This window comes from Chlamydomonas reinhardtii, chromosome 14 (assembly GCF_000002595.2).
Source record: "Chlamydomonas reinhardtii strain CC-503 cw92 mt+ chromosome 14, whole genome shotgun sequence".
NCBI classification, from domain to species: domain Eukaryota; kingdom Viridiplantae; phylum Chlorophyta; class Chlorophyceae; order Chlamydomonadales; family Chlamydomonadaceae; genus Chlamydomonas; species Chlamydomonas reinhardtii.
This window is the reverse complement of record NC_057017.1, coordinates 1,138,165-1,165,168: the sequence shown is the minus strand read 5'-3', so window position 1 is coordinate 1,165,168 and position 27,004 is coordinate 1,138,165. Positions and strand designations below refer to the sequence as shown.

Here is a 27,004-nt window from a genome sequence, read left to right as displayed (position 1 = left end):
CTTCAGGGGATTGCAGCCATAGGTGTATCGCCATGTACACACTTGCCACTAGGGGCACAACTTCTACGTCTATATGAGCTGTCCACGTTCGAGACAGCGGGGGACTGCGGGGGAGCTGGCGACCGAGCTGACTTGCTGGCACCCTGTGACCATCCCTGTCCTTGCTTTCAAGCCCAGCGCCGAGCGGCGGCCCCCGAGCCCAGCCGTTATGCAGCGCACATTGCAGCGCTGATGCCCAGCAGCGTTGATTGCGAGTGATGAAAGGTTTTGGGCCTTGCAGTCCGACGGCTCGGCCCCATCAAATTCCATCGACGGGGGTCTAACTGGACAGTGCTGCCAAAGCCAACCATACCGACAGCTATGAATTCGTGAAGCTCTTATACAGTCAAGACAACTGTGTAATCATCCTTCGCGCAAACCTTCGTTTAATGGCTTACGTGGGCCCCCTGATGTGTTTATGATGTACTATGCGACACTTGTAAGGAAATGGACATCCTGGGCGACCAGTCGAGTCTTGGGCGTCTGCGAGGGCCGACTACCCGCCAGAAGTCGTCCTCCTTCGCCGCGCCAGAGCGCCTCTGCGCAAGCACTAGCTGTACCCCAAGATTCGTGGATGGTATTGGTGGCGAATTTGCAGTTCGGGCTTCGAACTTCAGCGACTTCGGGCCCCCGCCCGCTTCTGCACCCCAGCCTCCCAAGCCACCGTCGACACCACTATCACCATCTCCTAGCAACAAACTGCAGGAGGTCAGGCGCATCCTGCAACAGGTGCGATCCTTCAGGGACACTTTCTTGGCGACATTCCCGTGTACGTTGCGCTGGGCCCAGGTGCCACTGAGAGCGAATGCCTACTTTCTCCGTGGTGTATCTTGGTTCTAGAATGCTGGTAGCTGCTTGTGACAACTTGTGAATGTCATTAGCGCGCACTAAAACGGGACAGCCGGACGGGGCACCCGCTTAAATGCCCGTTCTGCGATCAACAGCGACCACTCTTTCCTTACATACACGTCGCACGCTTGTCCCCATCGGCAGGAGCCGTTGGCGGCACAGCGGCGCCAGTCGTGCCCAGCGCATCCGGACACGCACCTGCTCTCGTCCGCTTCGGCACGTGTCAGCACCGACTTTGCACCCGAAGTGACCGCCCCCGGACACCCCGTGTATGTCGTACGGCGCGCCTACCGAAGCAGCTTGGATGGGAGCCAGCCGAGCTCCGCAAACTCCACGGCGCCGGGCGATGAGGCGCCGCCGGGGGCGTGGGCACACACGAACGGCGCTCAATCGCACTCAGGATGGGCCGCCACCAGCTCCGTAGGCCGGGCGCCCTCCGCTGGCCCCAGCCCCTTGCCCTCCCGGCGGGCGCTGCACCCCCGCTCCGGCTCCTGCACGCCCACGGTCGGCGCCTCGGCGCCCGGCTCGCCACTCCTGCCGCCTCCGCCGCCAAACGCGGCTGGCGGGCTGGGGCAGGTGCCGCTCGCCAAGGTGCCCGGCACGGCCTCCCTGCCCAAGCCGCCGCCGCAGGAGGGCGTGCACCTCCACTCCTGCTCCCCAGGCGGCGAGTCGGAGGCCTCGTCACCCCAGCATGGGGGCGTCGGGGCGGGTGGCGGCGCCGGCGGCAGCATGGGCGGTGCCGCCATGATGGCGACACGGCCGCCGCGGCCCAGTCGCTTCAAGTCCAGCAACGGGCTGTTGGTGTCCTCCATCGCGCCCCCGCCGGCGCTGGCCTCCTCCCCGCTGCACTCCGCAGCCTCAGGCCCTCTCTTGGGGGGGCACGGCCAGGGCCAAGGTGGCCACGGCCGCGGCAGTGCCACGTGCGGCGGCGGCTTCACCACCGTCTCCCAGTCCACCTCTGCTGCGGTCAGCCCGCCGCACACGCCGCGCGGCCGCGGAAGCGGCAACGGTGACTGGCCGCCCCCTGTTACTGCCGGCAGCGGCGCTCAGGGCTCAACTGCCCCGTCCTGCCATAGCCACATGGGCTCGCCATTCGGGGACGCGCGGCATGATGGCGACCCCGAGTCGCTTCCCTCGCCCTTTTCCGAGTTGCCCACCTCCTCCCAGATCTTTTCCTCGCTCCTGCGGGCCGGGAGCGCCGGCGCCAGCGGCCGGGGTCCGACTCGCCTGTTCGCACACGACCCAGATGGCCTGCCGATCTCCAACACGGCGCCGCGGGGACCCATGGCGATCTCCGACACCGGCGCCGCCACTGGCGGTCTCATGGGCCAAGCATCCGGCGCCCTGCGATCGTCCAAGTCCGGAGCGGGACCTGTGGCGGTGGCAGCGGCGGCAGCGGCGGCGGCGCGGCCGCAGCCGCCGGGTCTGGGCCTGGTGTCGGGGCACTTGCTGTGTCGCGTGTTGCTGTTCCTGTACTACAGCGCTGTGCTTGTGGCGGAGGTTGATGCCTGGCGCAACCACTCCATCCGGCAGAGCGCATCGGCCCGGCTCCGCCGCCTAGAGGAGGAAGAGGAGGAGGAGGGATTCTGGCACTATGGCGCGCGCAGCGGACCGCAGCGCGGGGCCGGATCCAGCGGCCTACTGAGCTCAATCCAGGGCTGGATCCGAACCGCGCTGGCGGTCCTGGATCCAGGCGGAACCGGGCCGCTGGCCGCAGCCTTCCCGCTGGCGCACGCGGCGCTGGCGGTGCCGTGCCTGCTGGCGCTGCTGGGCGGGGTGTGGTGGGAGCCGGCGGCGCTGGTGCTGGGTGGCCGGCTGCTGTGGGACCTGGCGTGCCGACACGGCTGGGGGCTGCTGTGAGTGGCCAGGGATCAGGGGAAATGGGGAATGGGAGAGGGCACGAGTGCGGGTTGGTGGCGGTTCCTGAGGTAGCAGAAGGGGCGGGCGGGTGCATGCGATCTTGCAGCGATGCTTGGCGGGAAGAGCTGGACGTGGGATGCAGGGATCGAACCAGTGCCTCGGCGAGCAACCGCACAGCAACATGCTGTTGTTAAGTTGCCAACGATGCATGCCACCCTGGCGCCGGCCCCACACAGGATGTTCTACAAGGGCGAGTCGGCGCAGCTGATGCGCATGAAGGAGCTGGCGGTGGTGGGAGCCACGCTGGTGGCGGCAGCGCGCTCCATTCCTGCCGCCGGGGGCAGCAGCATCGTTAACACTAGTAATGGCACCAACACTCGGAGTGGCAGCAGCAGCAGCGGCGGCACGAGCCGGAACGGCTCGACGGCGTCGCTGTCGGCGGCCGCGGCAGCAGCTGCCGCCAGCTCGCGCGCGGCGGCTTCAGCGGCGGCAGCTGGTGATAGCTGTAATGCCAGCGATTATGACAGTGGTTGTGGCAGCGGCACGGACGGCGGCAACATGACGCCGCGGCTGTCCTCGCCGCTGGCTCGCGGAGCTGGCCATTCCTCCTCCTCGAGCGCCGCATGGCCGCAGCATCGGCGTCCCAGCGCTGGAGGTGTGTTGTATTGTAGCTGGGGTCATGTTGTAGACACACGGTTTGGGGATGGGGAGGGAGCCGTGGGTAGGATTCGTGTGCTCCTTGCTATGACCCGTGAGGCTCACCACATCGCCACCGCTTGGCGCCCCTCTAAATCCACAGAAGCGCACGCTCGGGACTTGCGCCGCGGCGGCTGGCGGCAAGACAGCCCAACTCCCGGCGCCGGCGGCTTCTGTGGCGCAGCTGCAGCACATGCGCACTCGCCGCCGCCGGCGCTTGCCAGCAGCGGCCACAAGCTGCCGCCGCCGCCTCCCTCGCTGCCCAGATCTCCCTCCGTCCGGGCGCCGCTGCCGCAGCTGGGCTCGGAGGCGCCACTGCCCGAGCCCCAGCCGCTGTCCGATGCTGGAGGCGAACACGCCTCGGACTACCTGGACGCAGAGGCGGAAGAGGAGGGCGAGCCGCCGCGTGGGCGCCGCGGCCCCAGCAGCCGCCATCACTACCAGCATCCGAGCCGCGGCGTGCGCGGTGCGGGGCCCGCCCGCGGGCGGCTGGGCGGCCTGGCGGGCGCGCTGATGTCGGGCCGGTGGGCGCTGCTGCAGGCCGGGCTGGGCCTCATGGCTCCGTTGTTCCTGTACTACGGCTGCGTGCAGGTGAGGTTGGCGGTTGTTGGCGGTTGGTGGTTGTGGCAGGCAGCGGTGGTGGCTGGGACTCCTGAGCTGTGCGTGCATTCCCTTGCCGAGATGCCACACGACCTGTCAAAACTCCAGACTTGTCCATGCCCGTCGCCCGCCCTGCTCCTTACGTTTTTACCCCCACACGCACCTGCGCACGCGCACACGCACTTGCCCATTCCCACGCGCCCGCGCGCCGGCTCACACTCTCACACGCTCGCACACCCTCTCACACACTCTCACACACTCCCACACACTCTCAAACTCTCTCACACACACGCCGCACGCAGGTGGAGCACGTGCGCGACATGCAGGACGCGGGCGGTGTGGGCGGCGCGCTGCGCGAGCTGGTGGGCGACACGTACCGCTGGGTGCCGCCCGGGGACGGCAGCCTCAACACCTTCTGGCTGCCAAGCCAGTTCGCAATGGCGCTGCCCTACTTCACAGGCATGGGGCCGCAGGTATGGGGGGTATGTGAGGTGTAGAGGGGCATATGCGGGTGAGGGCATGGCTGAGGAATTTGCGGGACGACGCAGTGCTGAGGAGGGCACGTCAACTGGTGGGAGCAGCGAGGAGATGTGGGTCGGGCCACAGGATTGCGTGCGGGCCGTTATGTTGTGTGACCACGACACAGGTCACTGCCCTCGACCGTGCTGCTACCCTCTTCATCGGCTGCTGCCCTCTCCCCTCTGGACCCGTCCGTAGTGGCTGGCTGTGGCGCTGGCGGGCGCAGTGGGCATGGAGGGGCTGCTGTGCTGGCGCTTCTGGGCGCGCGGCGGCATGCTGTGGTGAGTTGCTGTACGGCACCGGGAGCCAGGGGTGCGCGCAAGCGCCAGCCGTCGACCGCAGCCACCAGCAGCCGCGGAACAACCGCACGCGCAACCAGGCTAGCCGTTACGCCAACTCAGCCGGCCAACGAGTGACACTTGCATTGCACGTGCTCACACCGCAGGACGTACGCCTTCTATGTGGGTCGCCACTTCCTTGCCAACGCGGTCATCGCCGGAGGTGTGCTGCTCAGCCTGCCGGCCGCACAGGTGCAGGCGCCGGCCCGCTCCGCCGCCCTGTGGCGCCGCAAGCACAAGACCACGTAGGGGAGTGGCAGCCGGGTGCGCGGCGTGCAACATACCGAGGGCAGCATCCGGCAGGGCGAGCGTCAGTCTGGAGGGGTGAGCCGGATATCGTATCAGTAAAACGCAATGAGCGCGTCTGAGATTATCGTACGGCAATTCATGTGAGGGCAAGAACATTGTTTGCACACCATGTGCAAAAACATGCAGCCCACACATATTCGATCCCATGCCACGGTTGAGCACATCCATAATGATCAGGGGTGATGAGGATGCATTTCCAATATGCAAAGCTGGCCAGTGCTTACGCACCGGCTGTCCACAACTTAGCATGCGCTTTGTTGTGCAATGTTTATTTTGAGGCATGCTGTTTGCTGCTAGGCCTGTTAATGCCCGGCATGACGCGGCAGGTAATCCTCCGTGAATGGGCCCAATGCATCCAGGGCTTGATAAACAAGGGCATGCTGGAAGCCCTCGAACTTTAGAGGCATCCATAGCGCAGGATTTGGGGTCTGATGGAGGCGATTGCAGCTCTGCAATGACGAGCTGTGTTGCACGCATGAATTGATTTGTGAGCATGGTAATGTCGGGCAGGTCTAGGTAGCTAGCAGGGCTCGGGCAAACCATTCATCTGTGTTTATGTGTCGTGTCCACTGGATGTGAAAGCAAGTTGTAATACGCTGTACTGATAGCCTCGTGTGTGGCGCCGCCAGGCGCCATGCCTAGCCATACGGTAGTAGGGAGCGCACGCACTTGAGAGTTTGGGTGAGTGCTCGTGGCCTACTTCATGGTTCGTCTGCCGCTGCACAACGTTGTGTCAATGAACTGTATGAATGGCTGCCGAATGGGCGAATGAACGTCTATAGGGGTGGCTCGAGATTAGGTGTACAGAGTTTACAGGAAGTACGAACTGCACGGTTTGCATGGAGGCAGGGAGTGTATTGAGCTTTCAAAGTTTACAAGGCCCCAGACTGCCGAAATGGCATCATGTGACATGTGTTAAGGTCTCTGAATGGTTTCCGGGCGTAAACTCGAGCGAGAGCCGAAGCCGAAATGCTAAAACGACGCCACTTGTACTCCGACGATTAGGCGGTCCTGCACACCAGGTGGGAATTGAGCAGGGGCTCACCCTGGCTCACGCACGCCGCAACAATCGGGAGACATCAGCAGTGAATATGTTTTTGCTGCCCTGCAGCCGGTGCTGCCGGTGTTGCGGCGGGCGGAGCTGACGCTCCAGGTATCCCTAGAGTCGCAGGGCCACACAGGCTTACGCGCTTTGACAGCCGCGGCGGGGGGGCGGTCAGCGCCGCCGCGGCGGGGGGCGGTCAGGGCCGCGGCGGGGACGCCGGGGGGTTCCCGGGGCGGGCTGACTGCTGGTCTCCCGCCAACCGCAGCCAACCGCTGTGCGCGATTTTCGCAGTGGAGCAAGTCGCCGTTTATGCTTTTGTTCTGTGAGCGTTGTGTGGGAAGGCCTGTGTTGTTATGGCATTTGAGGTGCATGCCTGTTGCGCAGCCCGGCCTCGAACGGTTTCATGCGTATGGTCAAGTATTTCATGGTTTCCAACCATGACCCCGACAAGTCGATGGGAACTGTTTCTATAAAATCGATATTCTGACACGGTTATTACTGTTATCACAATGCCTCCTCACGCATCGCTTCGGAGCGCCTGCGCAGTCCTGCTAGTGCTGGTCGCCATGGCCGGCGCAGCGGCAGCTCGCGAGTTTGGGGCCAAGGCTGCTGCGACCAATGGTGGTGCTGCTGCTGCTGTGGACAGCAGGCCCGCAGTGGTACTGGCGGTCTTCGGGGACTCGCTATCGGACACGGGTGCGTTCCTTGATGCTAACGATGTTAGTTGATCGCAGCAGGCAACGTGCTGCTGCTTGGGTGCTGGCCTTACTTTGCAATGGCGACGTGATGAGCCACCCATTAGGCTTACTACTCTCACAGCGGCTGATGCGCGCGTGTCGCTTGTCAACCGCTGCTGTTCGTAATTGGAGCTCAACCGTTAAGTAAGCACACCTCGGCCTCATCCACCTCCCCCCCCAGGTAACACGTTCCGGGCGGCGGGTATACCGCAGGCCGACCTCTACTACCAGGGCAGGTGTGTGTGTGTGGGGGGGGGGTTGCTACGTGCGGGGCACGGTACACACACTCACGCACACGCACACGCCCCTTACGTTGTCGGTCGCTGGAAACATGCATGAACATACGCGACCACACGCACGCACGCACGCAAACACGTGTGCAGGTACTCCAACGGCCCCATCTGGGTCGACTACCTGGCTGCCGCAGTCTCCAACACCACACAGCTCACGGTGAGTACTTAGCTAGGCCGTGCTTGAGCTAGGCAGGCAGTGTTCGGGGCTTGACGAGGTACTGAAGGGCACGCACGCATGGCGGAGGTAGGTGGATGTGGGGTTGTCCGGCGGAAGGACCGCACGCACGCGGCAGCAGCAGTAGCAGCAGCAGCAGCGGGCAGGTAGTAAGGGAACCCTGGGGTGGCCCTAAGTGCACGCACGAAATGCCCGGCTCCGGCGCCTGAGGTAGGGTAGGGGGCGCACGCGCGCGCTTGTGCTCACGCACGCATGCACTCACACGCATCACACCTTGCATACCCTACCTTGTGCTCTTCCTGAGCACACCCACAAACACACACGCACACGACCCAGGTCCTGAACTACGCCCACGGCGGCGCCGCGGCCTGCCCCGAGAACGGCGCGGCGGCGCAGTACCCCTTCATTCGCGACCTGCCATCCCAGACGTCGGCATTCCTTGCCGACATCAGCGCACCCCAGACCCAGGGCCAGCTGGGCGGCGGCCGGCGGCTGCTGCCCGTCAGCTTCATCGGCAACAACGACGTGCGGGTGAGCTGTGGGTCGGGGCCAGGGAGGCATGGGGGTGCCGGTGCGTTGCGCGGCGCCACACACGGCGCATGCAAGGCAGGAGCACGCCTGCTTCTGCTGCCGAACGTGTCGCACACGTGTATATATGTTGCGTGTACCCATCTCACACGTGCGTGCCTGCCCACCTCGTGCGGTTGTCCCACCGACTCTTGCCCAATCCACCTCCTTTCGTTGCGGCCGCACAAACCCACGCTTACTCGTAGAACGTCCTGACAGCCGCCCTTGGCGCCGGCGGCTTCCCCACCGAGCAAGCCGTCGCGGCGCTGGTCGGATCAATCACCTCCTGCCGCCTGGCCTGGGCTCAGCAGCTGCTGGGAGCGGGCGAGGCGGTGTGGCGGCAGCAGCGGGGAGCCGAGCGGGTGCTGGTGCTGCTGCCCGTGGCGCGACTGGACATCACGCCCAGTGCGCCGGAGCTGCTCAAGCCGGTGGTGAGGCAGTGGGAGGGGCGTGCGCGGAGCGGGAGGGGCCGAGGGGGAGGTTGCGATCGAGGCGTTGAGGGTTTAGATTGTATGTCCCGAACGCAAAGCCGTGTACGCCGTGCAACCCGCCTGACCGCGCCCGCCCAAGTGACCTGACTGGTGACCTGCCGGCGGCCGCTAGCTACCAGCCGCTACCGGCCGCTACCACTGCTGCTGTTATCTGCGGGCTGACGCGGCTACCTCCGGCGCTATCTACTGGTGGTGCTGTTGCTGCTGCGCAGCTCAAGACGGTGACTGACGCGATCAACAATGCCCTGACGGTGGCGGCGGCCGCGCTGAATGCGGAGCTGGCGTCGGCGCCGGTCAACAGCGGGAGCCGCGGCGCACGGCTGCTGGTGACTGCGGACTTCAGTGGGGTGGTGGGGGCGACCGTGACGCCGCCCTTCGCGACCCTCGGTGCGGACTGGGGAGCGAGGGGCTGGTCGTGCATGATGGAGCATGCGTGAGATTGCATTGGTGACAAGAGGGACCTGCTGACATAGTTCACGAGCCAGTATAGTGACGTGGAGAACGAACACCCTGCTCTGGACCCCAGGGGCGTGCCGCCTGCAACGCCGTCGGCCTACTCTAGCTCTAGTAGGCTTGCTCCCATAGGACGCCCCTCCCGTCATACCGAACATGTTACTAGGTGCCATCACTCCACCTCCTCTTCCATTATGACACTTCGTGGTCTGTAAAGCTTCATAGTTCCATCTGCTCTTCGCTCAATCCAAGGGTGGCCTGGCGAGACTCGGTCCCACCCCCTCGGTTTGGCACAAAGACACACATACGATTGTAACCTAGACTGCGTGAGAACGTGCATTGGTCGAGCCTGTACAGGCCTCGTTTAACTGCTTGTCTTAAGGCTTTGCCTGTCGAAGTACGCGCATGTTATAGTTCGCTGCTCACCTAGCTACAGGCACGTGACCCACCCCTGTTCCGCAACCCATCTACCGCGGCATGTCCCACCCACGCACCCACGTAGAGGCGTGCTTCTTCCACCCCGCTTACGTGCTGGCGGTGGTGCCCGGCATTGTACCGTGCGCCGACCCCGACAACCACTTCTTCTACGGTGCGTGTGTGTGTGTGTGTGTGTGTGTGTGTGTGTGTGTGTTAAAAAGCCGTGTGTGTGTGAGTGGGTGGGTGGGTGGGCGTACGCGCAGCAGTAGGCCTGTGCGTGCAGGCACTTGCTTGCATGTGCGTGGCTGTCATAGGGTCCCGCGCTCGGTCGCTGACCTGTTGCTGTGTCAACATAACGCAACACACCTGATTAAGGACCCCTTGCCTTTGCCCGCACGTACGTACGCCCCGCCCCATTTCCCGCCGTGTTCATACACGCGTGCAGACCAGCTGCACCCCACGACGCGCTTACAAAAGGCGTTCGCCCTGCGCGGAGTGCTGCCAGCGCTGCAGCAGGCGGGACTGCTGCCGGCGGCGGCCGCCTAGCCGCCGCCCACCACTGCCGCCGCACCGCCGCACGATGCCAATGCCGGGGCTCTCGCAACCATGTATGGAAGTGGTGCCGCTGGGACTCGTCGTCTGTATTTTGGGGGATGGGTTATATCCGACATATTTTTCTAAACATGCCGCGGACTATAATTGGATGTATAAACCGGTGGGAGGCCGGATATTATCTGGGCCGGATACACCTGGCAACATCCGGCCGCATATATGTGGCCGGATATAACTGGCTGAATATACCTGGCCGGCTATTGCACAAACATCTGGCCCTTAAACCCACGCTCCCTGCGAGTGGATCGTGTGGGTGCGCGTGTTCTCTGATGTGCGTTACATGCACATGCGCGTATGTGCCTGTCCCTGACATGGCTGCGCGGAGGCTCTAGCGCCTCCAACCAGGGGAGCCCCTGCAGCCCGTGCAACCATCACGCCCAAGGTGGCGGCGCCACGCACTAGTGCAACCCTAATGTATTTGCTGACAGTAACACTGCCACCATGACCGCTACATCAATCCAGCACAGCTCCTAGCACCACAGAGCCATCCTACATCTAACGCTGTCTGTACAGTGGTTCGGGCGCCGTGGCGGTGTGCCCTGCGAGCACATACACATAGCGCCGGATGTAGAGGCACGTATGCATGATTGCGGTGCTACAAGGGGGGACAACCCGAGCATGCAGTGTGCACCCAGGGGCCATGCGGCATGCACCCTTACATAGACCCTGCCAACACCCTGTCGCCCACCTTCTGAGCAATACCAACGCCGACTCTGATCCATCCGGCACGACGATGGATCCTGCACATACGACCAGAAGTGGGGTTCGGTCATGAAACTGCCTCTTGCACCACAAGGGGAAAGCACACCGAGGCGTTCGGATTTGGACCCCTCCCCCAGCGGACTAACTATGGAGACGCTCACCTAGCGTAGTATTATTGCCAGTCACTGATTCACACAGCGAGTGTGGGCAAAATTCCTTTCCATCGTCGGCATCCTACGTTACAGCGGAGCTTGATCAGATGCTAACGATCGTAGTGCACTACTTTGTGCACTTACTAGTAGTAGACACGCCGCCGGAAGCGCTTGGTCGTGACGCAGGAAAAGCTTTGACCGCAAGAACCTGAATGCTCCTGCTATATCAGCCAGTACATAGGCTGATGCACCATACTAGATGTAGCAGCTTCATAAGCTGCATTATATAATAGTCGTCTCTTCCGCCCAGTGATGTCAAGTCTACTGCTGTATCAACGGCAGGCAATCCGTTCCTAATTACAAGCTTACACAAAAGTATAGTGGAGCAGAATTGATAGTTAGTTATGTTTTGGAGGTCTGGCCTTGTCTCTTAATGTTAGCCCATGCAGCGGCATGACCTACGGCAACCCCTCGCTCGGGCAGTGCCCCCATGTTGTTTCAACCCCAGCTATCGCTCTGCAACGATTCAGCTCAAAGACAGCGATAGCCTGCGATGCACCGGATGATCCCATGGCTATATGCGGTCGCATATAGCCAGGCTCAACTATATCTGGCCGGGCTTTACCCCGCACCAGGTTTAGTCGGCCCGGATGTATCCGGGCACTGCTATAACCGGACCACTTACATCCGGCGCCGGCTTTACTCCGCCGCATACTACCCCGCCGGCTATAATACCCCGGTTATATCTGGGCCGGATAAAGCCCACATATTCTGGGGCCCGGATGATTATCCGGCGCCCCCGGATAAAACCCGCCCGCAAAAATACAGACGCGGTGCGGATGCTTGCTGATGTGGGTCGAGGCGAAAGGCGGCGTAATACGCACGCATGTAGATGTTACATGGTTTGTTGCAAAGATCTCGGCATATGGTATCGTAGCAACATGAGGGTTGGTGGAACCAAGTTAAGCCCGGAAGCATTTTATGGGGTCTGCGTGCGTGCACACTCAGATTTCCCCCCTCTTGCCGCAACATCACAAACATACGGTACTGCATTATTTTGCCAGCAGCCACGATACCCAGAACCGCTGCAGCTACTTAAGCCGCGCCGTTGGGCGGAGGCGCGAGACTGCTTGTAGCTGCGGACAGCGGGCGCTTTGCGTGCCGAAAGCCTCCAGCACCAGGCAGCATTTGTCCACCGCTACCACCGTCATCGGCCATGGGTCCTGCCGGCGCCTGCAGTTGAACTTGTTGTTGCGATAGCATGTCGCGATGGTGAAGATCTCTGATATGCCGGTCCACTGCGGGCAGTGTTCACAGCGTCAGCGTGCGTGCGGGAGGTGGAGAAGGGTGGAGTGCAGGCACTAGCAGGCAACGGAGGAGCAGTCAAGGGCAGGCAAGGGCAGAAAGCGGCGCGTGCTCGCATCTGCAAGCTCCTAGTGCCAGCCTGAATAAGTACTCACCGATGAGCAACTTCAGGAGCGCACCGTAAATCGCGGCCGTGTCAGAGGCGTCCCCGGGCATCCTGCCATGTTCGCTGCTTGTGGACGGGGCTGGCGCCTCTAAGACCATCTGGATGCAGGCTTTATGATATTGGGCACTTGTTTAGTACTTTTGCGGTGCCATATAAGTATGCAAAATCAAAACTGGCGCAAACTGTCGGGGCTGTGGACGTTTGTTGTGCCTTGGCGAGGGACCCGCTAGTAATGTTCAGTTAGTATAGATTCATCTAATAAGCTGCGCGCCATGGCAGGCAGCATTCGTGGACTTCAGGAACCCTTCGCGTCGCACCCAGTAATGCGGGCTCGACCACATAGTCTGCCTAACTCCCAACAGCACGCCCCAATACTTTCCTATCTGCCATAACATACAGCAGTAATACCGTCGCCCAGCATTCATTTCTTGACCACGAACAACCAGAAAACGCGTCATCATAGTTCGCGTTGACGAGAGCCTGTATTTGACCGCGCGGAAGGGCCCCACAAGCTCATTGAGCATGTGCCATCTAGTTGTGATACAGCATGGCTTATGGGGCCACCCAGACAACACCAAGTACTTGGCGAACTTGCTGGAGGAGCAACTGGGCGAGGGGTTCGTGTTTTTAAACTGCGCGGAGAATATTGGCAATCTTACCTACGATGGTATCGACGTGTGTGGCGACCGGCTGCACGAGGCGATTAAAGCTAAGATGGCGGAGCTCGCCAAGGACGGTGAGCCTCACGAATGGGGACGCTGGAAATGATTGAACTACACGAGGACCCGGCGAATAGCGGGGGACGGCTGGGGACGTCTTCTGAAGTGGCGTCACCACTCGGGAGGTGGTGTCAACGCCGTGCCGGGTATTGACACCACGCACCTGGCTTCTCGTGCAATCTTCCGCCACCCTCTCGACAACCCCCAAAATGCAACCTACAGGGAAGCCCGTCATGCGTCTGAGCATGATTGGCTACTCTATGGGCGGCCTAATGAACCGCTACACGGCCGGCAAGCTGTTTGCGGAAGGCGTATTTGACGAGGGCGGGGTGACCCCCGTCAACTTCATCACCGGTGAGACCGGGTTTCGTGCCAACCTGTGTGCCTCATGCGCTCCTGGTGATACGCGCCTAACCCTTTCCACCCGCAACCCTTGCCCACGGGCAATTTGCTATGAGCTGTAGCAGTAGCAATGTTTGCTGAATCAACAAGCATACAACCGGGCATGCTGCTCATCCTTGCCCGCGCTCCATGCTCCTTGCTCTCAGTGGCCACGCCGCACCTGGGCGCCTGGCGGCTGCCGGTCAACCTGATCAACCGCGCCTTCAATTACCTGGTGCCCGTGACCACCAGCAGGTCGGGCTACCAGATCATGCTGCAGGTGCGAGGTTGCTTAACCCAGGACACTGCTGATGATGATAAAATGTGCCGTGATTACCAATGGGCAATGGCGTGTTGTGTGGCGGGGGGCAAGGAGCTGCGGAACCCTGTGTCGCGATGCACGTCCACGCCACGGGTGTCGCGGCCGATTGCTCACGACGAGGGCTAACACGCAACACCCACAACCCGCTGGCACTTCCCAACCCGCATCATCCCTGCGCGCCCTCTCTTCTGCTCCACACACACGCACACAGCCCGAAGCACCCCTGCCAACACATGCGGCTCCCACCCACCTTCCCGCCCCTCCCCTCAGGATAAACACGTGTGGGGCAAGCCGCTGCTGTGCCTCATGTCGCACCCCGACCTGGTGTTCATGCGGGCGCTGCGGCGCTTCAAGCGACTGGCGCTGTACGCCAACGTGTTTCACGACCGGCCCGTGCCTTGTGAGTGGGTGTGTGGGTGGGTGGGTGTGCGTGTGCGTGTGTGTGTGTGTGTGTGTGTGTGTGTGAGTGTTGTGTGTGAGTGCGTGTGTGTGTGGGGGGGGGGCGGCAGGATGCGGCGGAAGAGGGAGGGGACAGGGGAGGGAGTTGCGGGGAGAGGGCAGGTACGTGAGAGGATGAGGGAGAGGGAATGGGGACGGGCTGTCAGTCACCAAGGGCTAGTGGTGAATGGTGGGCAGAGCTTGCTACGGGTTTTGGGGATGTGGGTTTTGCTCAGAGGGATTCATGAGAGCAAGAAGGCTGCCCAGAACGATATGTGAGAGCATGAAGCTGCGGTCGTTCTGTCTGAACCCCTTTGAACCCCGTGACCACTCCACAGACTGCACGGCCGCCATCCGACTTGACAACCCATACGAGGGCGGCGCCCCGCCCGTGCCCATCGACCCGTCCTTCCCCTCCATCGTGCAAACAGCAGAGGCGGCGGCAGCCGCGACCCGCAGCAAGGAGGCAGGGAGAGCAGGGGAGAAGGGCGCCGGGGCCGGGGGCGGGACGGGAGGCGTGGGCGTCTCGCCGCTGTACAGCGGGCCAGAACTGCCAGAGTCGGAGGATGCCACGCCTGGCGCCGCGTCGGCGGAGCTGCAGCCCCTAAAGAGCGGCGCCGGCGAAGCCGGCGCCGCGGGCGCCGCAGGCGCTGCGGCAGCGGCGCAGCCGCTGCCGCCGCCCAAGCTGCGGCCGCTCCGCAACACGTACATACGGTACATTGCCGTGCTGTTCCTGCCGCTGGCGATTCCGGCGCTGATCATGATGGTGCTCACGGGCCGCAGCCACCACCGGCGCATGCAGCGGCAGCCGCTCAGCTTCGAGTGGATCAGCAGCTACCACGCCAAACACGGCTGCGGCCTCGTGGAGGGCAAGGCGGGGACAAAGGGCGAGGCGAAGGCAGGGGTGGCAGGCAAGGCGGGGCCGCCCGGCAAAGAGGCGGTGGATGAGGAGAAGGGCGTGGTGGTGACGGCGGCGCCGCCGTCCAACATCGAGTGCCCGGCGGCGCCAGACGTGCCCGCTCGCACGCCCGCCTCTGTCGCTGCCAACATCACCACTGTAACGGTTGACGCCTCCTCGGCGGCAGCGCCCGCCGCAGGCCTGGCGGCGAACCCAGCGGCGGCGGCGGCACAGCGGCCGGCCACGGACGCCGCCACGCCGGCGCCGCGGCGCTCGCTGACGCTGACGGTGGCGCCGGCGGAGGGCACGGCGGCGGGGGCGGGGGACGACGGCGATGACGGGGTGCTTGTGAGCGAGGCGGATGTGCTGCTGCACGACGGCATCGTGGCGGCGCCGGCCGACATGCACGCCGTCCAGGAGTGGCTGGTGGAGAAGGTGGGTGCTGGGAGTGGGGTTGCTGGGGTGTGGTGCTGCGAGTGTGGTGCTGGGGTGGGGTTGCTGGGGTTTGTGTCGGTGCGACATGCGAGCATTGGGTGGGAGGGACGGCGCGCGGGATGGAGGCGCGGGGAGTGGAAGAGAGGTGCGCAGCATCAGCGTTGCGCCCCGGGCGTGCGCATTAAAGGATCGGTCACCGCCGTGCATGCCAGTCCGCTCCCCACGGAACCCTACCTTCCTCCGCCAACTTGTCCTTGTAAACACCGCCCCCTTGACCGCAGCTCAACAGCCTGCCGTGGACCAAGGTGGATGTGGACGTGCGGGACTGGCACGCACACGCCGCCATTATTGTGCGCAACCCGCGCCGGTTCACGGCGTGTCGGGACGCCATGCTCTACCTGGCGAACCACTTTGCGCGGGAGTAGCTGCCCAGACCTATTTCAAGTGAGCGTGGTGTGAGGGTCGGCTGAGTTGGGCCGGAAACTGCCAGGGACATCGCATGACAGGACATGGCTGGAGAGCAAACTTCAGAGTCGGAGCGGGAGAGCAAACTTCACAGTCGGAGCGAGTGGGGCGAACACTGGTACAGGCATGGCGGGCGGGCATCAGTATGGTGACTGGCAGTGGGATGTTAAGATATTGCAATAGGTAGCTTGTTGTTGACGCCAGCCAAGCAGCAGCGCGATATGACAGAAGCGCCGCGACAATTCCCACTCGTCAATTGGTACACATGTTTGTTCGCGCTTGGCAGAACATTTCGCTCAATGCGCATGGATTCTCCAGAGTTGAAGCCATTGGTTGTGGACACTGAGGCCTTTGAGAATGACCTTACTTGCATCCTGGCCAGCGGGCACGTGGCGGGCGGATGAATCCTAGGACAACGTGCTCTTTCTCAGCGTGCAGGTTTTCACAGCGCTACCTTTCCCATATGTTACGTAACAGCATGTGATTGAAATGTTTGGCGTTGCCATACCGATGCGTGCCTGTATAGTCGGCCTTCGCTCGGCGAGGACATGTCCTGACATGCCGCAGACAGGGTGCACGAGGGATTGGCCATTTCTTGCATCAATGACTCCGACGCGATGGACTAAGGTGCAGCCCATGACATGCATCCTTGGGACTAGCTGCTTGCTTAGGCACAAGGGTACGGCCCTCCCATTCGACTTTTGTGTGGCCGGCAGCATATCAAATGCGTGGTGCTGCGTGGAAAGCGTGGCCCGAACACGTCTTAGCTTCTCAAACCAGAAAGTTTACAGAGAATAGCCCGCGTTAGAGCGTTCAACGGCCTGCTGCCCAACTCGGGACCAACTCAGGCCTGCGCGGCAGCTCTCGAGTAAACGCACGCAGGGTTGACTTGTGGGCCCAATGATAGCAGGAGTGTTGCCGCCGCATGGGCAGAACGCCCATAGTGGGCGGCGGAGCGCCCTGCCGCAGCGCCTGCTGCTCGTCCTCTCGCTCCTGCTCGCGGCCCTCAGCCTCGCGAGCGCAACGAGCCGAGTCCGTGGGGGTGAGTCGATCACAGCCAGCGCTTGTAGCGTGCGCGCATGCAGCGAAGTTAGGTTGAGGGCTACCGTGCATTGGCGGGAAAACGTCGAGCGAGCCACTCCGTCCTGCGCTCCCCACCGCCGTGTTCACACTTGACCGTCGTGCATGTCCACACGCCAACTACGTGCGTTGCACATTGCGGCTCACGAGCGGTTCATGACAGGGGATCTTGCTTCTGCGTCTTGGTTGATTGATGGTTTGAACTGAAACCCCAGCCATACCATCAGTCCTCCGAACCCGGGGCGGGGCCCTACCTTACTAAGTTGCTGTTCCGCCTTTCCACCCCGCGTGCCTCCGCTTGTCCACCGACTCCACCCCAAACAAACAGGCGGCTCCGCTAGCACTGCTCTGGCCCAGCGCCGCAGTGCCGCCGAGGGGCCGCAGGAGCCCATGCACGCGCGCGGCCGCCGGCGCATGCAGACCGGCGGCTACTGGGTCCGCAACGGGGCCTGCCTGTCCAGCTCCTCCTGCTCCTCCAACGGCTGGTGCGAGTCGGCCTCCACGTGGACCTCCACCGGGGGCTGCGGCTCCAGCAAGACCGTGTCCACGTGGGTCCGGGCTGTGGCGAACTGGCGATGAATCCATTCATTGTGCGAAGCAAAGCAGAACCGGGCCTCGGTTTCTACAAGGACGGGAATGCACGTCGTGCTCACCACCTTGTAACCACACACAACAAGAAGAACGGACTGCAGGTCGTTTACATTTCGAGCAATTAATGTGGTCAGGGCCTGAGGGGGTTAAGGATGAAGGCTAGGTTGGCTGGGTCGGGTGGAGCGTGCACCGTGGGCGTGCGTGCACCCGTCCACCGTTCCACGCACGCACGGCAATGCCTGCTAGCTCCGACAACCTCTTCTCACGTCGTGCGGCATCGTGCGCATTTCAAATCCTTATAGCATCTTCGATAACGGCAATAATGCTGTCGCTCCCTTCCGCTCCCCTCCTGCACGCAGGCGCGTGTCCGCCTCAAGCAGCTGCCGCAACACAGGCTGCTGGCCGGGCGGCTGCAACTCGGACGAGGTTGAAGTGTGAGTTGCGCACCCATTATTCATGACAGCTTATGTAGCTTGCTGGCCAATACTTGCATCGAGCAACATGACACCAATCTATCAGTGCGTCCATGAAGCCGTCACGTGTACACTGTAACCTGCGCGCCGCCTTCCCAGCTGCCCTTGCACCTCATCAGCACTGACTCCACCAGTCCGCCTGCCTGCGTGACTCGCTCAGCTTTGCTTCCTCCACGTCCCGCTCCTCGCTCTTTTGCATTGGGCTCGGTTTAGTTTGGGCTGGTATCTAACAACTTCCGCCCCACGCACACATGTTCATATGTGCGCACACGCACAGGTCCTCAACCCGGTGCTGGTGGGGACCCTACGACGAGCGCTGCTGCAAGAAGGTGACCACCAGCACCTGCCGCGACTGGCTGGGCTGCTCCTGGGTCTCATACCCCAGCCCGCCGCCGCGGTCCAGCGGCGGCTCATCAGGCACGGGTAATTCCGTCCGCCGCCGTTCACGCCTCCGTCCGTTTGCGCAAGTCGTGCATGTTCAGGAGTGGGGTTGCTGCTTACGAGATTCCATTGTTCATACCGATCAATGTCACCAGCAGTTCAGAACCAGTCGAAAGGCAGCAGAAGCGAGCAAATTTCGATGCTGAACTGCCGCAGTGGCCGTGTTTGCATCGGGCGGGGCGTGGGACGCCTACGCCTCCAGTCACAAGCCTGTGAACGGATACATTGCAGCCATCCTGGCCAACCACGCATACGTGGTGCGTACATTGAAAGCACTTGCAGGACCATGTGCTTTGCTGTAGCAGTGCTTTTGTTAGCAAGTCTTGAAACAGACAGAACCTGCTGGTTGAAAACAGCGTGGGCGGGGGCTTCTGCCGGGGTGGGGCTGTGCCGTGGGCCTTTCCTACGACTTACTTTAGGTGTTGGTCATTACAGTGAAACTTGCACCCTGTGTCCAATGCTGCATTATATCCTCGCAGGACGGTGTCGGCGCAAGCCGTACGAATTTGTACGATTGGATGTCCAAGTCATGGCCGAAAGTGGGAAGCCCACTGGGTGCTTCCAGAGCCACGTGGGTAGCTAGAGTAAACGCGTACACGCACGTGTTAGCAGCTTGGCGGGGCCTGACTGTATTTACCTACTTTTTCGTGTGCAGTTACGCGATTGGTGGTCAAGGAATGGCATGGGTGATGTACGAGACCCGTGACACCATTTTTGTGGCGATTCGAGGCACGGAGCCTTCGGACGCCAATGACGTTGCCAACGATCTGGACGTTGGCTGGGCCAATGCTCACTCCTACTTTGGCAATAACGCCTGCATCAGTAATTGCGTGCGGGGCCTGCCAGCGTACGGAGCGTACACGGCGACGTGAGGCGGGGCAAATCGATAGCAATCCAGATGGTGGGGTACGGTAGCACTCAGGGAGAGAAGCCTGTTCAAAAGTACGACAACAGTAAAGCCAAACCCGCCATCATGCCATCTCCTTCTCCTTGTCGCCCACTCCAGTGAAAGGATGGTACACAATCTTCACTGCCAACGTTGCCTCTTTCCGGCAAGAGGTGCGCGACATGCATGCATCACCCTACTCCGGCGCTCGACCATGGTGGCCAGCCGCGCACCCCTGCCCTGCCGTTGCAAATTGCTGGGCATCTGCTCGGGTCTAGGAATCAGCTGCACCCTGCGGAGCTTCACCAACCTGCCTTAACACTGTCCCATTGCACACCCTACGCATGCCTTACAAACACCTTCCTGGCTGGTGCATGCGCAGTATGACAAATTCGTCGCTGGCGGCTCCGGTTCCGGCAAAAAGCTGTGGTTCACAGGCCACAGCCTCGGCGGCGTCATGGCGACCCTGTTTGCCGCTTACATGCAGAAGAACGGTGAGCGAGAGGCTAGCTGCTAAGTGCGCGGGCGTTTGAGCCTGGTCCCCTGCTGATTAGACCATGGCCCTTCATGTAATGCAGGCTATTCGGTCCAAGGCGTGTACACATTCGGCAGCCCCATTGTGGGGGACGAGGACTGGAAAGCAGCGTATCCTTTGGTGAGCAGGCGAGCCATGCATGTCACACACATGTTAATCAAATGCGTAGATGCGATTGCGAATGCGAGTGCGGGTGGCAGCGGAGTTTGTTGTCGTTTGTTAACAATGAACGCACTTGCATTGAAACCGCGCGCGCGCGCTGCGCCACTGCCCCATCCACCCCACCCGTTCCCATCCTGCAGGGCTCCCGCACCTATCGATATGATGTGGACAAGGATCTGGTCACAGTGTGGCCTCCTCGACTGTCACGTTCAGCTCCATATACATGGCTGTGTATGATTACGCAGATCACGTAGGCATTGCACAGGAGCTCACCAAGTGCTCCGCTGCCAACCGCCGCCGCCAGCTGCAAGCCATCCCAAGCACCACCACCAATGGCACCAACAGCAGCAGCAGCAGCAACAGCAGCAGCAGCAATAGCAGCAGCAGCAGCAACAGCAGCATCGCCACCACCAATGATGCGGAGAAGTGCGGCGAAGCAGCCACCGTCACAGCAAATGGCACTGTGACATCAGAGCACTTCAACTGCAACTCAACTGCAAGCCCATCCACCAGCGTGCCCGCCCCAGCAAAGACCACCGCATCGCCTCCATCGCCCCTCGACACCAGCGGCGGTGGCAGCGGACTTCTTGCAGAGCTTGGCGCCCTGGATACGTTGGAGAGTGGGGATGACAACGGCACGGCTCTACAGTCTCCGCCGCCTCAGGGCAAGGCCAGAAATGCTACAACCAGCAGCGGTTCTGACGGCACAGCCGCGCGTTTCTCATTGTATCTCACCAACCCGCTGTACACGCTCGGTGCTATTGCCACGAACACGCTGGGCGCTCACTCCATGTCAGATAGCTACATGAAGATTGTTTACTACTGCACCCTGTCAAGCTCAGAGCGTGCACGCGTGCCGTCGTGGAGCTGGGCCAAACGCCCCTAGGGGGGGCAAAGCATTGAGCATATAGTTCAAACTGGTAGTGTATGAGTGGTTGCATGATTTTGGAACATGGCTGCAAGCACAAAAAGACTTACATGGTACGGCGCAGAATATGAGAAGTGTGCATGGTTGAACAAGATTTTATTATTGTATGGTTGGCTACTCGCGCATGCATGAAGTACGTAGGTGCGAGTGTGGGACGAGATTGCCTCTCAGAGATTGCCACGCACCACTTGTAAGTCCTGGGCCACCTCAGCATATACTGAGCGCATCAAATCTTCGCATCGCAAGACCGCGCCCAGCCACAACGGCAGCTGTTCACAAGAGGCCTCAGTAAGCCACTCACTCCATCCACTGCCAGCAGGCGTTCTCTCGCAGCATCTGCCGTGCCATCCACCTGCTACTGCATCCGCAACAACCGTGTCCGCCACATGCCACGCCGCCGTCACCGCTGTGCCACGTCCGTGCCATGACGGTAGGACGGCCTGCTCCTTCTGCATTGCATGCACATCCCCAACAGCCACGTGCCGGTTATGCACCACACACACAGCCCCCAAGCTCACCAAAACAGAACAACCGCACTACCTGCCCAACTTCATATCACGCACGCCACCCATACGCCACCCACATGCCACGCACGTACCGCCGCACCAGCGCCACGTATGTGCCATGACGCTATCGCGCCGCGCCCGCCGCCGCCGCCCCCGCCCCGGCCGCCGCCGCCCCCGCCGCCAGACCCGGCGGCGGCGACGGCGGCTCCAGGTCTGACAGCGGCACCGCCATGCGCACTTTTTTAATGGACCGCCGCTGGTCCGCCTGCGCCGCCGCCGAGCGAGGGTGTAGCTCCGACGTCAGCGGCCAGCGCGGCTTGAGCTCAATCCACTCCTCCCCGCCACCCGCCGCGCCTCCAGTCGCCGCCGCCGCCGCCGCCGCCCCTGACCCGGACACCCCCGCCACCTCCTCCTCGCCCACGGATGCCAGGCTGGCGGGGTAAGCTGCCGCCGCCTCCGCAGCGGCGGCGGCGGCTACCGCCGCCGCCTCCCGCTCCGCCGGCGACGGCAGCGGCAGCGGCGGCGGCGGCGGCTCTGCCCAGCCCCTGGCTAGTCGCTCGATGCCGGCCCAGGCAGTCATGACGCCGTTGTCGGTGCACCAGCGCGGCGGCGGCAGCACCAGCTGCAGCCCCTCCTTGTCTGTGTGTGTGTGTGTGGGAGGGGGGGTTTGCGGGTACGGGTGTGTGTGTGTGGGGGGGGGGGGTTTGCAAAGATGGTTGGAAAAGCGGTACAGGATGCACTGACGAAAGATGAGGGGGAGGGATGGGAGGGGGGTGCGCAAAAGGGTTGGCTTGGGCTTGGGTGCGGGTTGGGGTTGGGGTTGGGGCTTGGGCTCGGGTTTGGTCACGGCATGCGAGCCCCTGAGGGCTGGACCGGGACAAGCAGGAGGGGCTCGAGGCAGTGGTGGGAAGCGCCACACACCCAGCCCCTGGCGCCGCAACCACACCACTTCATCAGCGAGCCAAGCAGTACTGCATAGGATCTGTGACCTCACCTCACGGTACCCACACACCCAACACCCCACACAATGCAGCCGCCCAACCCAACCCTCACCCCACACCGGACCACACTGCATGCGCGCCTGCACCACGCCCACCGTCCATCCCGCCACGCCCCCTCCCTCGCCCCTCCTCCTCCTCCTCCTCCTCATCCTCCTCCCCCCCCTCACCCACCCGCCCACTCCCCCTCCCCCTTCCCGCCCGCTCCCCCTCACCCTTCCCGCCCACTCCCCCTCCCCCCTCCCCCACATGCTCCCCTTCCCCCGTCCCGCCCACTCCCCCTCCGCCCCCCCCCCGCTCCCCCTCACCCTTTCCGCCCACTCCCCCTCCCCCTTCCCGCCCACTCCTCCTCCCCCTCCCCCTCCCCCTCCCCCCCCCGCTCCCCCTTCCCACACATCCCCCCTTCCCGCCCACTCCCCTCCCCCTTCCCCCCCTCCCCCTCCCACACATCCTCCCCCTCACCCGCCAGCTGGTTGAGCGCCGCGCGCACGACCTGGTTGCACGCCACGCCGCCCGCCACCACCAGGTGCGCCAGGCCCGGCTCCATCTCCCGCGCCCAGGCCACGCCGCGGCGGCTCTTCTCCAGCAGGTGCGTCACCGCCACGGACTGGAAGGAGGCGGCGATGTCGGCCTTGGCCTGGACGTTGGGGTGGGGGCGTTACAGTCATGATTAGTGAAGGGAATGGTAGACAGTAGACAATTTGTGGGTGGGTTAGGAGCGTGGGGCAGGAGATGGGTTGCGTAGGGTTAGGAGAAGGGGAGAGGCGGGTCTGTCCCACGCCCACTCGGCTGCCTATGTAACTTTGGATGGGCCCCATGTGTGTGTGCACATCGTGCCCGCCCCCGCACCCACCCACCCACCCCCAACCAACCAACCCACTCACCCATCAACCCACCAACCCAACGGACCCACCTTGTTGACCTGCTCCGGGCTCAGGCCCTCCACCGCCGCCGGCGACAGCGTCTGCTCGATGGCCAGCCGCGCACTGGTCTTGAGCCCCGCGAATGAGAAGTCGCATGTGCCGTACTTGCGCATCGGCACCGCAAACCTGTCAATAATCGTGATGGTAATTATGTGGGTCAAGACGCGTAAGCGTGCGTTCGCTTTGGGCGTGCGCGCACCCACCACCACCCGGGCGCCGCTGCCGTCCGTCCCTCCCCTGGCCTGCATCCGCCGACATCCTAAATTGCCTATTGAACCTGACTTACCACTCCTGCAAAGCCCACTTACTCGTCACCCCCATTCCTCCAACGCTGCCGTCCTGATTATCCTTCCGCTTCCTTCCGCCCCCCCCCGCCGCGTTGTGCAGGCGCCCACGGCATAGTACCCGCTATATTCCCACTGCACGTCGACACTTCATACTGATGATTTCATCCATCCGCTCTCCATGAACGGCTACCCTTCCCCCCTGGCGATATCCTGCTCCCAACGTTGCAACCTTGCAACCCCCCTGGCAAACCCCCCTTGCAACCCCCCTGGCAACCCCCCCCCGGTGCGCTCCTCACTTGAAGGCCGTGGCGTCGCCCTGCCGCGCCAGCGCCTCCAGCGCCGCCCCGCCGTGCGGCCGCATCTCCAGAGCCAACAGCCGAGCCACCTTGTCGTACGCCTCGCCTGGCGCGGGGGGGGGGGGTTGAAAGATGGGGGGTTGGGGTTGGATTGTGGAGTGGGTTGTGGGGTGGGGGATTGAAAGATTGGGGGTTGTGGCCTTGTGGGGTGGATTGTGGGGTGGGTTGTGGGATGGAATGGGATGGGGGTTATTTGCCCGAGCCCAGCGAAGTAGGTCCCAGAAGTCAAGGAATCGTCGCCGTGGGGAGGGAGCGGGCTTGTGATGAGGGGGTTAACTCTCAACCAATCCCGTAAGGAAGCAGTCGCGTTGCAAGGAGAAGCTGTACGACTGCTGTACCGCACGCACGCCTTGTCCAGTACCGGCCCACATGCACCCTTCGCCCAGCCCAGCCTGGCCCGGTGTCTCCACAGCCCTTGCTTGGGCCCTTGCAAACAACGCCGCCGCTGCTGCCCCCGAAGATTCCTTGACTATTGGGACCAATCCTACGCTCGGGCACATAACCCCCGCCCCGGCCCCCGCCCCCGCCCCCTCGCCCCCGGCCCCGTCCGCGCCCCCGCCACCACTACCGCCGCCACTCACCCAGCGCGTCGTCCATTGTTGTGCCCAGCTGCACGTAGCTGCCCACGCCCCGCACCAGCACCAGCAAGTTGTGGCCGCCCGACACCAGCAGGCACAGGAAGGGAAACGGCAGGCTGGCGGCGGCGGCGCTGACGTCAGCAAGCACCGCCGCCGCGTCCAGCTCCCTGTCGCCGGAGGCGGCGGCGGCGGCGCCGCCGCCGCCGCCTCTCCCGGAGGTGGATGCCGTAGGCCCGCGTTCCGTTGCTGTTGCGCCTGCTTGGGGCGCTGCGCCAGAGCTGCTCGAGGCTCCGTCCGCTGCGCCTGATGTTGCTCCTGATGCATATGCTGCTGCTGCTGATTCTGCTGCTGTTGATGATGCTGGTACGGATGATGAGGATGCTAATGATGTGGATGAAGAAGCGTCCGAACCGCTTCCAACCACGTCCGGCGCCTCCGGCCGCAGCTCCATTCGCGTGTCCCACGACGCCGTACTGCCTGTGGCGGCGGACGGAGACGTCGGCGCCGCCACCGCCGCCAGCCGTACCGCCGGCGGCGCCGCCGCGGCGGCGGCGGCGGGCAGTCGTGCCACCAGCGCGTGTGCCTCCATGTGGTGTACGGACACCAGCGGCAGGCGGTGGGCGCGGGCGATCTCCCGGGCCTTGGCAGCGCCCACCTGGGCAAAGGGAGGAGTAGCCGTTCATGTGGAGGGTTTGCACTCATGATAGAAGAAGTGAAGGCGTAGCCAGGAACAGAGGGGGCGTTAGGCGTTGTGTGTACTACATCGTGAACCCTGTCAAAACCTCACTGCCGTTTGACCCCTCTCCCAGACCGGCGTCATACCCGTGTGCCCTGGCCCCCACACCCGGCACACTCACTCGCAGGCACAGCCCCAGCCCGGGTCCGACGGTGACCGCCACTGCACTCAGCTGTTCGGGGCGCAGGCCCGCAGCCGCCAGCGCCCGCTCCACCACCGCATCAATGGCGGCGGCGTGGGCGTCACGCGCCAGGTTAGGCACCACGCCGCCTGGGGTGGGATGGGCATTGAAAGGCGGTAGACGTTAGACTGGTGGAACAGTGGCGCGGATTGGTGCTTGCTCGTTGCCACGCGAGCCCATGCTCGCGCCCTCATCCCGCCGCGACAGCAAGCACAGACGCGCCCTTTCCCGCCCACTATCAATCCTTCCATCCCTCCTGCATGCCCCGCCCGATTCTACAAATCTTTTACGCAGAAAGCCGCACCACCTGCCTGATGAGCCCTTCTTGCCGGCCCCACGCACACGCGTGCCACCACCACGCGCCCCCCCCCAACACACTCACGGACTCACCCCACTGCGAGTGGATGTCTGCCTGTGTGGCGATAGCTTCCCCCAACACCCTGCCGTCTGACGTCACCACCGCCACGCCCGTGTCATCGCAGCTACTCTCAATGCCCAGCACGATGGCAGCTGGCGCCGCGGAGCTGGCAGAAGCTGCCGGCCCCGCGCCGCTGGCGTTGACCGCGGTCAACGCGGTCGCGGCGCGGCCGTGGAGCGCGCGGCCGCTGCGGGCGCTGCTGGAGGTGGATGGCGCGGCGGCTGTGTGGCGCTGCAGGGGCGCCGCTGTGGCACTGGGGCTGTGGCTGTGGCTATGGAGGCGGAGGAAGGGGCTGTGAAGGAGGCATGACAACGCGGTGCAGCTTTGGGAGGAGGAGGAGGAGGAGGCTGGCAAGGCACCGCACGCGGCGCCGAGGCGTGCGGTTGGCGACGGGTATGCCAGCAGCGGAGCCAGGGGCGCTGTGGGGGGACATGAGGGCGCCGCGTGTTGCGTTGCGGCAACGAATTTCAGTCTTACAAATGCCTCCCGAACACCCCTCGTGTGGTTACACGGTATGTTGCGTGGCGCAGTGGCTCGAAGCTGCACGCGGCGTGTGGTGGGTATGGCTGGGGAACTTGAGTGCGCATACCGGCGGTCTCAAACGCAATTCAGGTGCAGCCTTTAAGGTCCGGATGGAAATAAACTGACACAAGGATTGCCATGAACCTACCGACGGCCCTCAAGCTTGGAGCGAGAGACGTCTGCAGCGTAGGCGTGCCACGCCCGCCCGCAACCTGTGCGCCGCGCACCATGGCGCGGACAAAGAAGTTTATCACACGTTGGTTATGGATTGTCCTAGCTGACTTTGAGGCCTCCCGTTGCCACCCTTGGCTTCCGCGATAACTGCTTGCGGCGGCCTGAACTCAAGAACGCGGGCGAAACAGGTACACTCCGTGACCGGGTTGATTGGTAATTGTAAGACCAATATGATAGCTTAAATCA

The 27,004-nt window shown here is 62.9% G+C and overlaps 7 protein-coding genes across 7 annotated transcripts; 4 read left to right on the top strand and 3 right to left on the bottom strand.

Annotated features, from left to right (window-relative positions):
- Window positions 1-60: 60 nt before the first annotated feature.
- CHLRE_14g615700v5 (uncharacterized protein) lies at window positions 61-6,186 on the top strand. Its single transcript, XM_043070081.1, has 7 exons — window positions 61-768; window positions 1,033-2,744; window positions 2,985-3,403; window positions 3,548-4,035; window positions 4,347-4,517; window positions 4,762-4,844; window positions 5,009-6,186. Exons 1-7 carry the CDS (start codon window positions 487-489, stop codon window positions 5,148-5,150), a joined length of 3,297 nt encoding a protein of 1,098 aa, XP_042916754.1. The 5' UTR covers window positions 61-486; the 3' UTR covers window positions 5,151-6,186.
- Window positions 6,187-6,560: 374 nt separating this feature from the next.
- CHLRE_14g615650v5 (uncharacterized protein) lies at window positions 6,561-9,198 on the top strand. Its single transcript, XM_043070080.1, has 6 exons — window positions 6,561-6,951; window positions 7,174-7,228; window positions 7,376-7,442; window positions 7,797-7,991; window positions 8,234-8,458; window positions 8,731-9,198. Exons 1-6 carry the CDS (start codon window positions 6,765-6,767, stop codon window positions 8,953-8,955), a joined length of 954 nt encoding a protein of 317 aa, XP_042916753.1. The 5' UTR covers window positions 6,561-6,764; the 3' UTR covers window positions 8,956-9,198.
- Window positions 9,199-10,051: 853 nt separating this feature from the next.
- Window positions 10,052-11,423, bottom strand: CHLRE_14g615634v5 (uncharacterized protein). Its single transcript, XM_043070079.1, has 5 exons — window positions 11,104-11,423; window positions 10,999-11,062; window positions 10,864-10,936; window positions 10,689-10,740; window positions 10,052-10,539 (listed from the first exon to the last, which is right to left on the bottom strand). The coding sequence occupies exons 1-5, from the start codon at window positions 11,106-11,108 to the stop codon at window positions 10,449-10,451; spliced, it is 285 nt and encodes a 94-aa protein (XP_042916752.1). The 5' UTR covers window positions 11,109-11,423; the 3' UTR covers window positions 10,052-10,448.
- Window positions 11,424-11,737: 314 nt separating this feature from the next.
- On the bottom strand, window positions 11,738-12,783 carry CHLRE_14g615618v5 (uncharacterized protein). The gene is made up of 2 exons (XM_043070078.1): window positions 12,315-12,783; window positions 11,738-12,152 (listed from the first exon to the last, which is right to left on the bottom strand). The coding sequence occupies exons 1-2, from the start codon at window positions 12,373-12,375 to the stop codon at window positions 11,950-11,952; spliced, it is 264 nt and encodes an 87-aa protein (XP_042916751.1). The 5' UTR covers window positions 12,376-12,783; the 3' UTR covers window positions 11,738-11,949.
- A 100-nt stretch (window positions 12,784-12,883) lies between these two features.
- CHLRE_14g615600v5 (uncharacterized protein) lies at window positions 12,884-16,689 on the top strand. The gene is made up of 6 exons (XM_001699003.2): window positions 12,884-13,061; window positions 13,267-13,398; window positions 13,593-13,705; window positions 14,018-14,147; window positions 14,524-15,518; window positions 15,800-16,689. The coding sequence occupies exons 1-6, from the start codon at window positions 13,040-13,042 to the stop codon at window positions 15,941-15,943; spliced, it is 1,536 nt and encodes a 511-aa protein (XP_001699055.2). The 5' UTR covers window positions 12,884-13,039; the 3' UTR covers window positions 15,944-16,689.
- A 54-nt stretch (window positions 16,690-16,743) lies between these two features.
- CHLRE_14g615550v5 (uncharacterized protein) lies at window positions 16,744-21,639 on the top strand. Its single transcript, XM_001699002.2, has 12 exons — window positions 16,744-17,025; window positions 17,392-17,611; window positions 18,014-18,088; window positions 18,405-18,550; window positions 18,725-18,825; window positions 19,048-19,139; window positions 19,224-19,356; window positions 19,415-19,436; window positions 19,575-19,627; window positions 19,837-19,948; window positions 20,033-20,109; window positions 20,292-21,639. Exons 1-12 carry the CDS (start codon window positions 16,884-16,886, stop codon window positions 20,403-20,405), a joined length of 1,287 nt encoding a protein of 428 aa, XP_001699054.2. The 5' UTR covers window positions 16,744-16,883; the 3' UTR covers window positions 20,406-21,639.
- A 52-nt stretch (window positions 21,640-21,691) lies between these two features.
- CHLRE_14g615500v5 (uncharacterized protein) lies at window positions 21,692-26,993 on the bottom strand. The gene is made up of 8 exons (XM_043070077.1): window positions 26,733-26,993; window positions 26,035-26,481; window positions 25,585-25,733; window positions 24,731-25,382; window positions 24,090-24,195; window positions 23,497-23,632; window positions 23,046-23,220; window positions 21,692-22,224 (listed from the first exon to the last, which is right to left on the bottom strand). The coding sequence occupies exons 1-8, from the start codon at window positions 26,812-26,814 to the stop codon at window positions 21,710-21,712; spliced, it is 2,262 nt and encodes a 753-aa protein (XP_042916750.1). The 5' UTR covers window positions 26,815-26,993; the 3' UTR covers window positions 21,692-21,709.
- Between the last annotated feature and the right edge of the window lie 11 nt (window positions 26,994-27,004).

What these genes read in the sequence shown, in the direction of transcription:
- CHLRE_14g615700v5 (XM_043070081.1), top strand. Translation starts at nt 487, where the DNA reads ATGGACATCCTGGGCGACCAGTCGAGTCTTGGGCGTCTGCGAGGGCCG. An exon ending in TCGGCGTCCCAGCGCTGGAG is followed by an intron (nt 3,404 to 3,547) that starts GTGTGTTGTATT and finishes CTAAATCCACAG; the next exon opens with AAGCGCACGCTCGGGACTTG. An exon ending in TCACAGGCATGGGGCCGCAG is followed by an intron (nt 4,518 to 4,761) that starts GTATGGGGGGTA and finishes ACCCGTCCGTAG; the next exon opens with TGGCTGGCTGTGGCGCTGGC.
- CHLRE_14g615650v5 (XM_043070080.1), top strand. Translation starts at nt 6,765, where the DNA reads ATGCCTCCTCACGCATCGCTTCGGAGCGCCTGCGCAGTCCTGCTAGTG. An exon ending in TCGGCAACAACGACGTGCGG is followed by an intron (nt 7,992 to 8,233) that starts GTGAGCTGTGGG and finishes GCTTACTCGTAG; the next exon opens with AACGTCCTGACAGCCGCCCT. An exon ending in CGGAGCTGCTCAAGCCGGTG is followed by an intron (nt 8,459 to 8,730) that starts GTGAGGCAGTGG and finishes GCTGCTGCGCAG; the next exon opens with CTCAAGACGGTGACTGACGC.
- CHLRE_14g615634v5 (XM_043070079.1), bottom strand. An exon ending in TGGCAATAATACTACGCTAG is followed by an intron (nt 10,741 to 10,863) that starts GTGAGCGTCTCC and finishes TCGTATGTGCAG; the next exon opens with GATCCATCGTCGTGCCGGAT. An exon ending in GCGTTGGTATTGCTCAGAAG is followed by an intron (nt 10,540 to 10,688) that starts GTGGGCGACAGG and finishes ATGTGCTCGCAG; the next exon opens with GGCACACCGCCACGGCGCCC.
- CHLRE_14g615618v5 (XM_043070078.1), bottom strand. Translation starts at nt 12,375, where the DNA reads ATGCCCGGGGACGCCTCTGACACGGCCGCGATTTACGGTGCGCTCCTG. An exon ending in GCTCCTGAAGTTGCTCATCG is followed by an intron (nt 12,153 to 12,314) that starts GTGAGTACTTAT and finishes CACTGCCCGCAG; the next exon opens with TGGACCGGCATATCAGAGAT.
- CHLRE_14g615600v5 (XM_001699003.2), top strand. Translation starts at nt 13,040, where the DNA reads ATGGCGGAGCTCGCCAAGGACG. An exon ending in GGCGGAGCTCGCCAAGGACG is followed by an intron (nt 13,062 to 13,266) that starts GTGAGCCTCACG and finishes TGCAACCTACAG; the next exon opens with GGAAGCCCGTCATGCGTCTG. An exon ending in AGGAGTGGCTGGTGGAGAAG is followed by an intron (nt 15,519 to 15,799) that starts GTGGGTGCTGGG and finishes CCTTGACCGCAG; the next exon opens with CTCAACAGCCTGCCGTGGAC.
- CHLRE_14g615550v5 (XM_001699002.2), top strand. Translation starts at nt 16,884, where the DNA reads ATGATAGCAGGAGTGTTGCCGCCGCATGGGCAGAACGCCCATAGTGGG. An exon ending in CTGGGTGCTTCCAGAGCCAC is followed by an intron (nt 19,140 to 19,223) that starts GTGGGTAGCTAG and finishes TTTCGTGTGCAG; the next exon opens with TTACGCGATTGGTGGTCAAG. An exon ending in TTGCCTCTTTCCGGCAAGAG is followed by an intron (nt 19,628 to 19,836) that starts GTGCGCGACATG and finishes GTGCATGCGCAG; the next exon opens with TATGACAAATTCGTCGCTGG.
- CHLRE_14g615500v5 (XM_043070077.1), bottom strand. Translation starts at nt 26,814, where the DNA reads ATGGTGCGCGGCGCACAGGTTGCGGGCGGGCGTGGCACGCCTACGCTG. An exon ending in AGACATCCACTCGCAGTGGG is followed by an intron (nt 25,734 to 26,034) that starts GTGAGTCCGTGA and finishes ATCCCACCCCAG; the next exon opens with GCGGCGTGGTGCCTAACCTG. An exon ending in GCCCGGAGCAGGTCAACAAG is followed by an intron (nt 23,221 to 23,496) that starts GTGGGTCCGTTG and finishes CCCAACGTCCAG; the next exon opens with GCCAAGGCCGACATCGCCGC.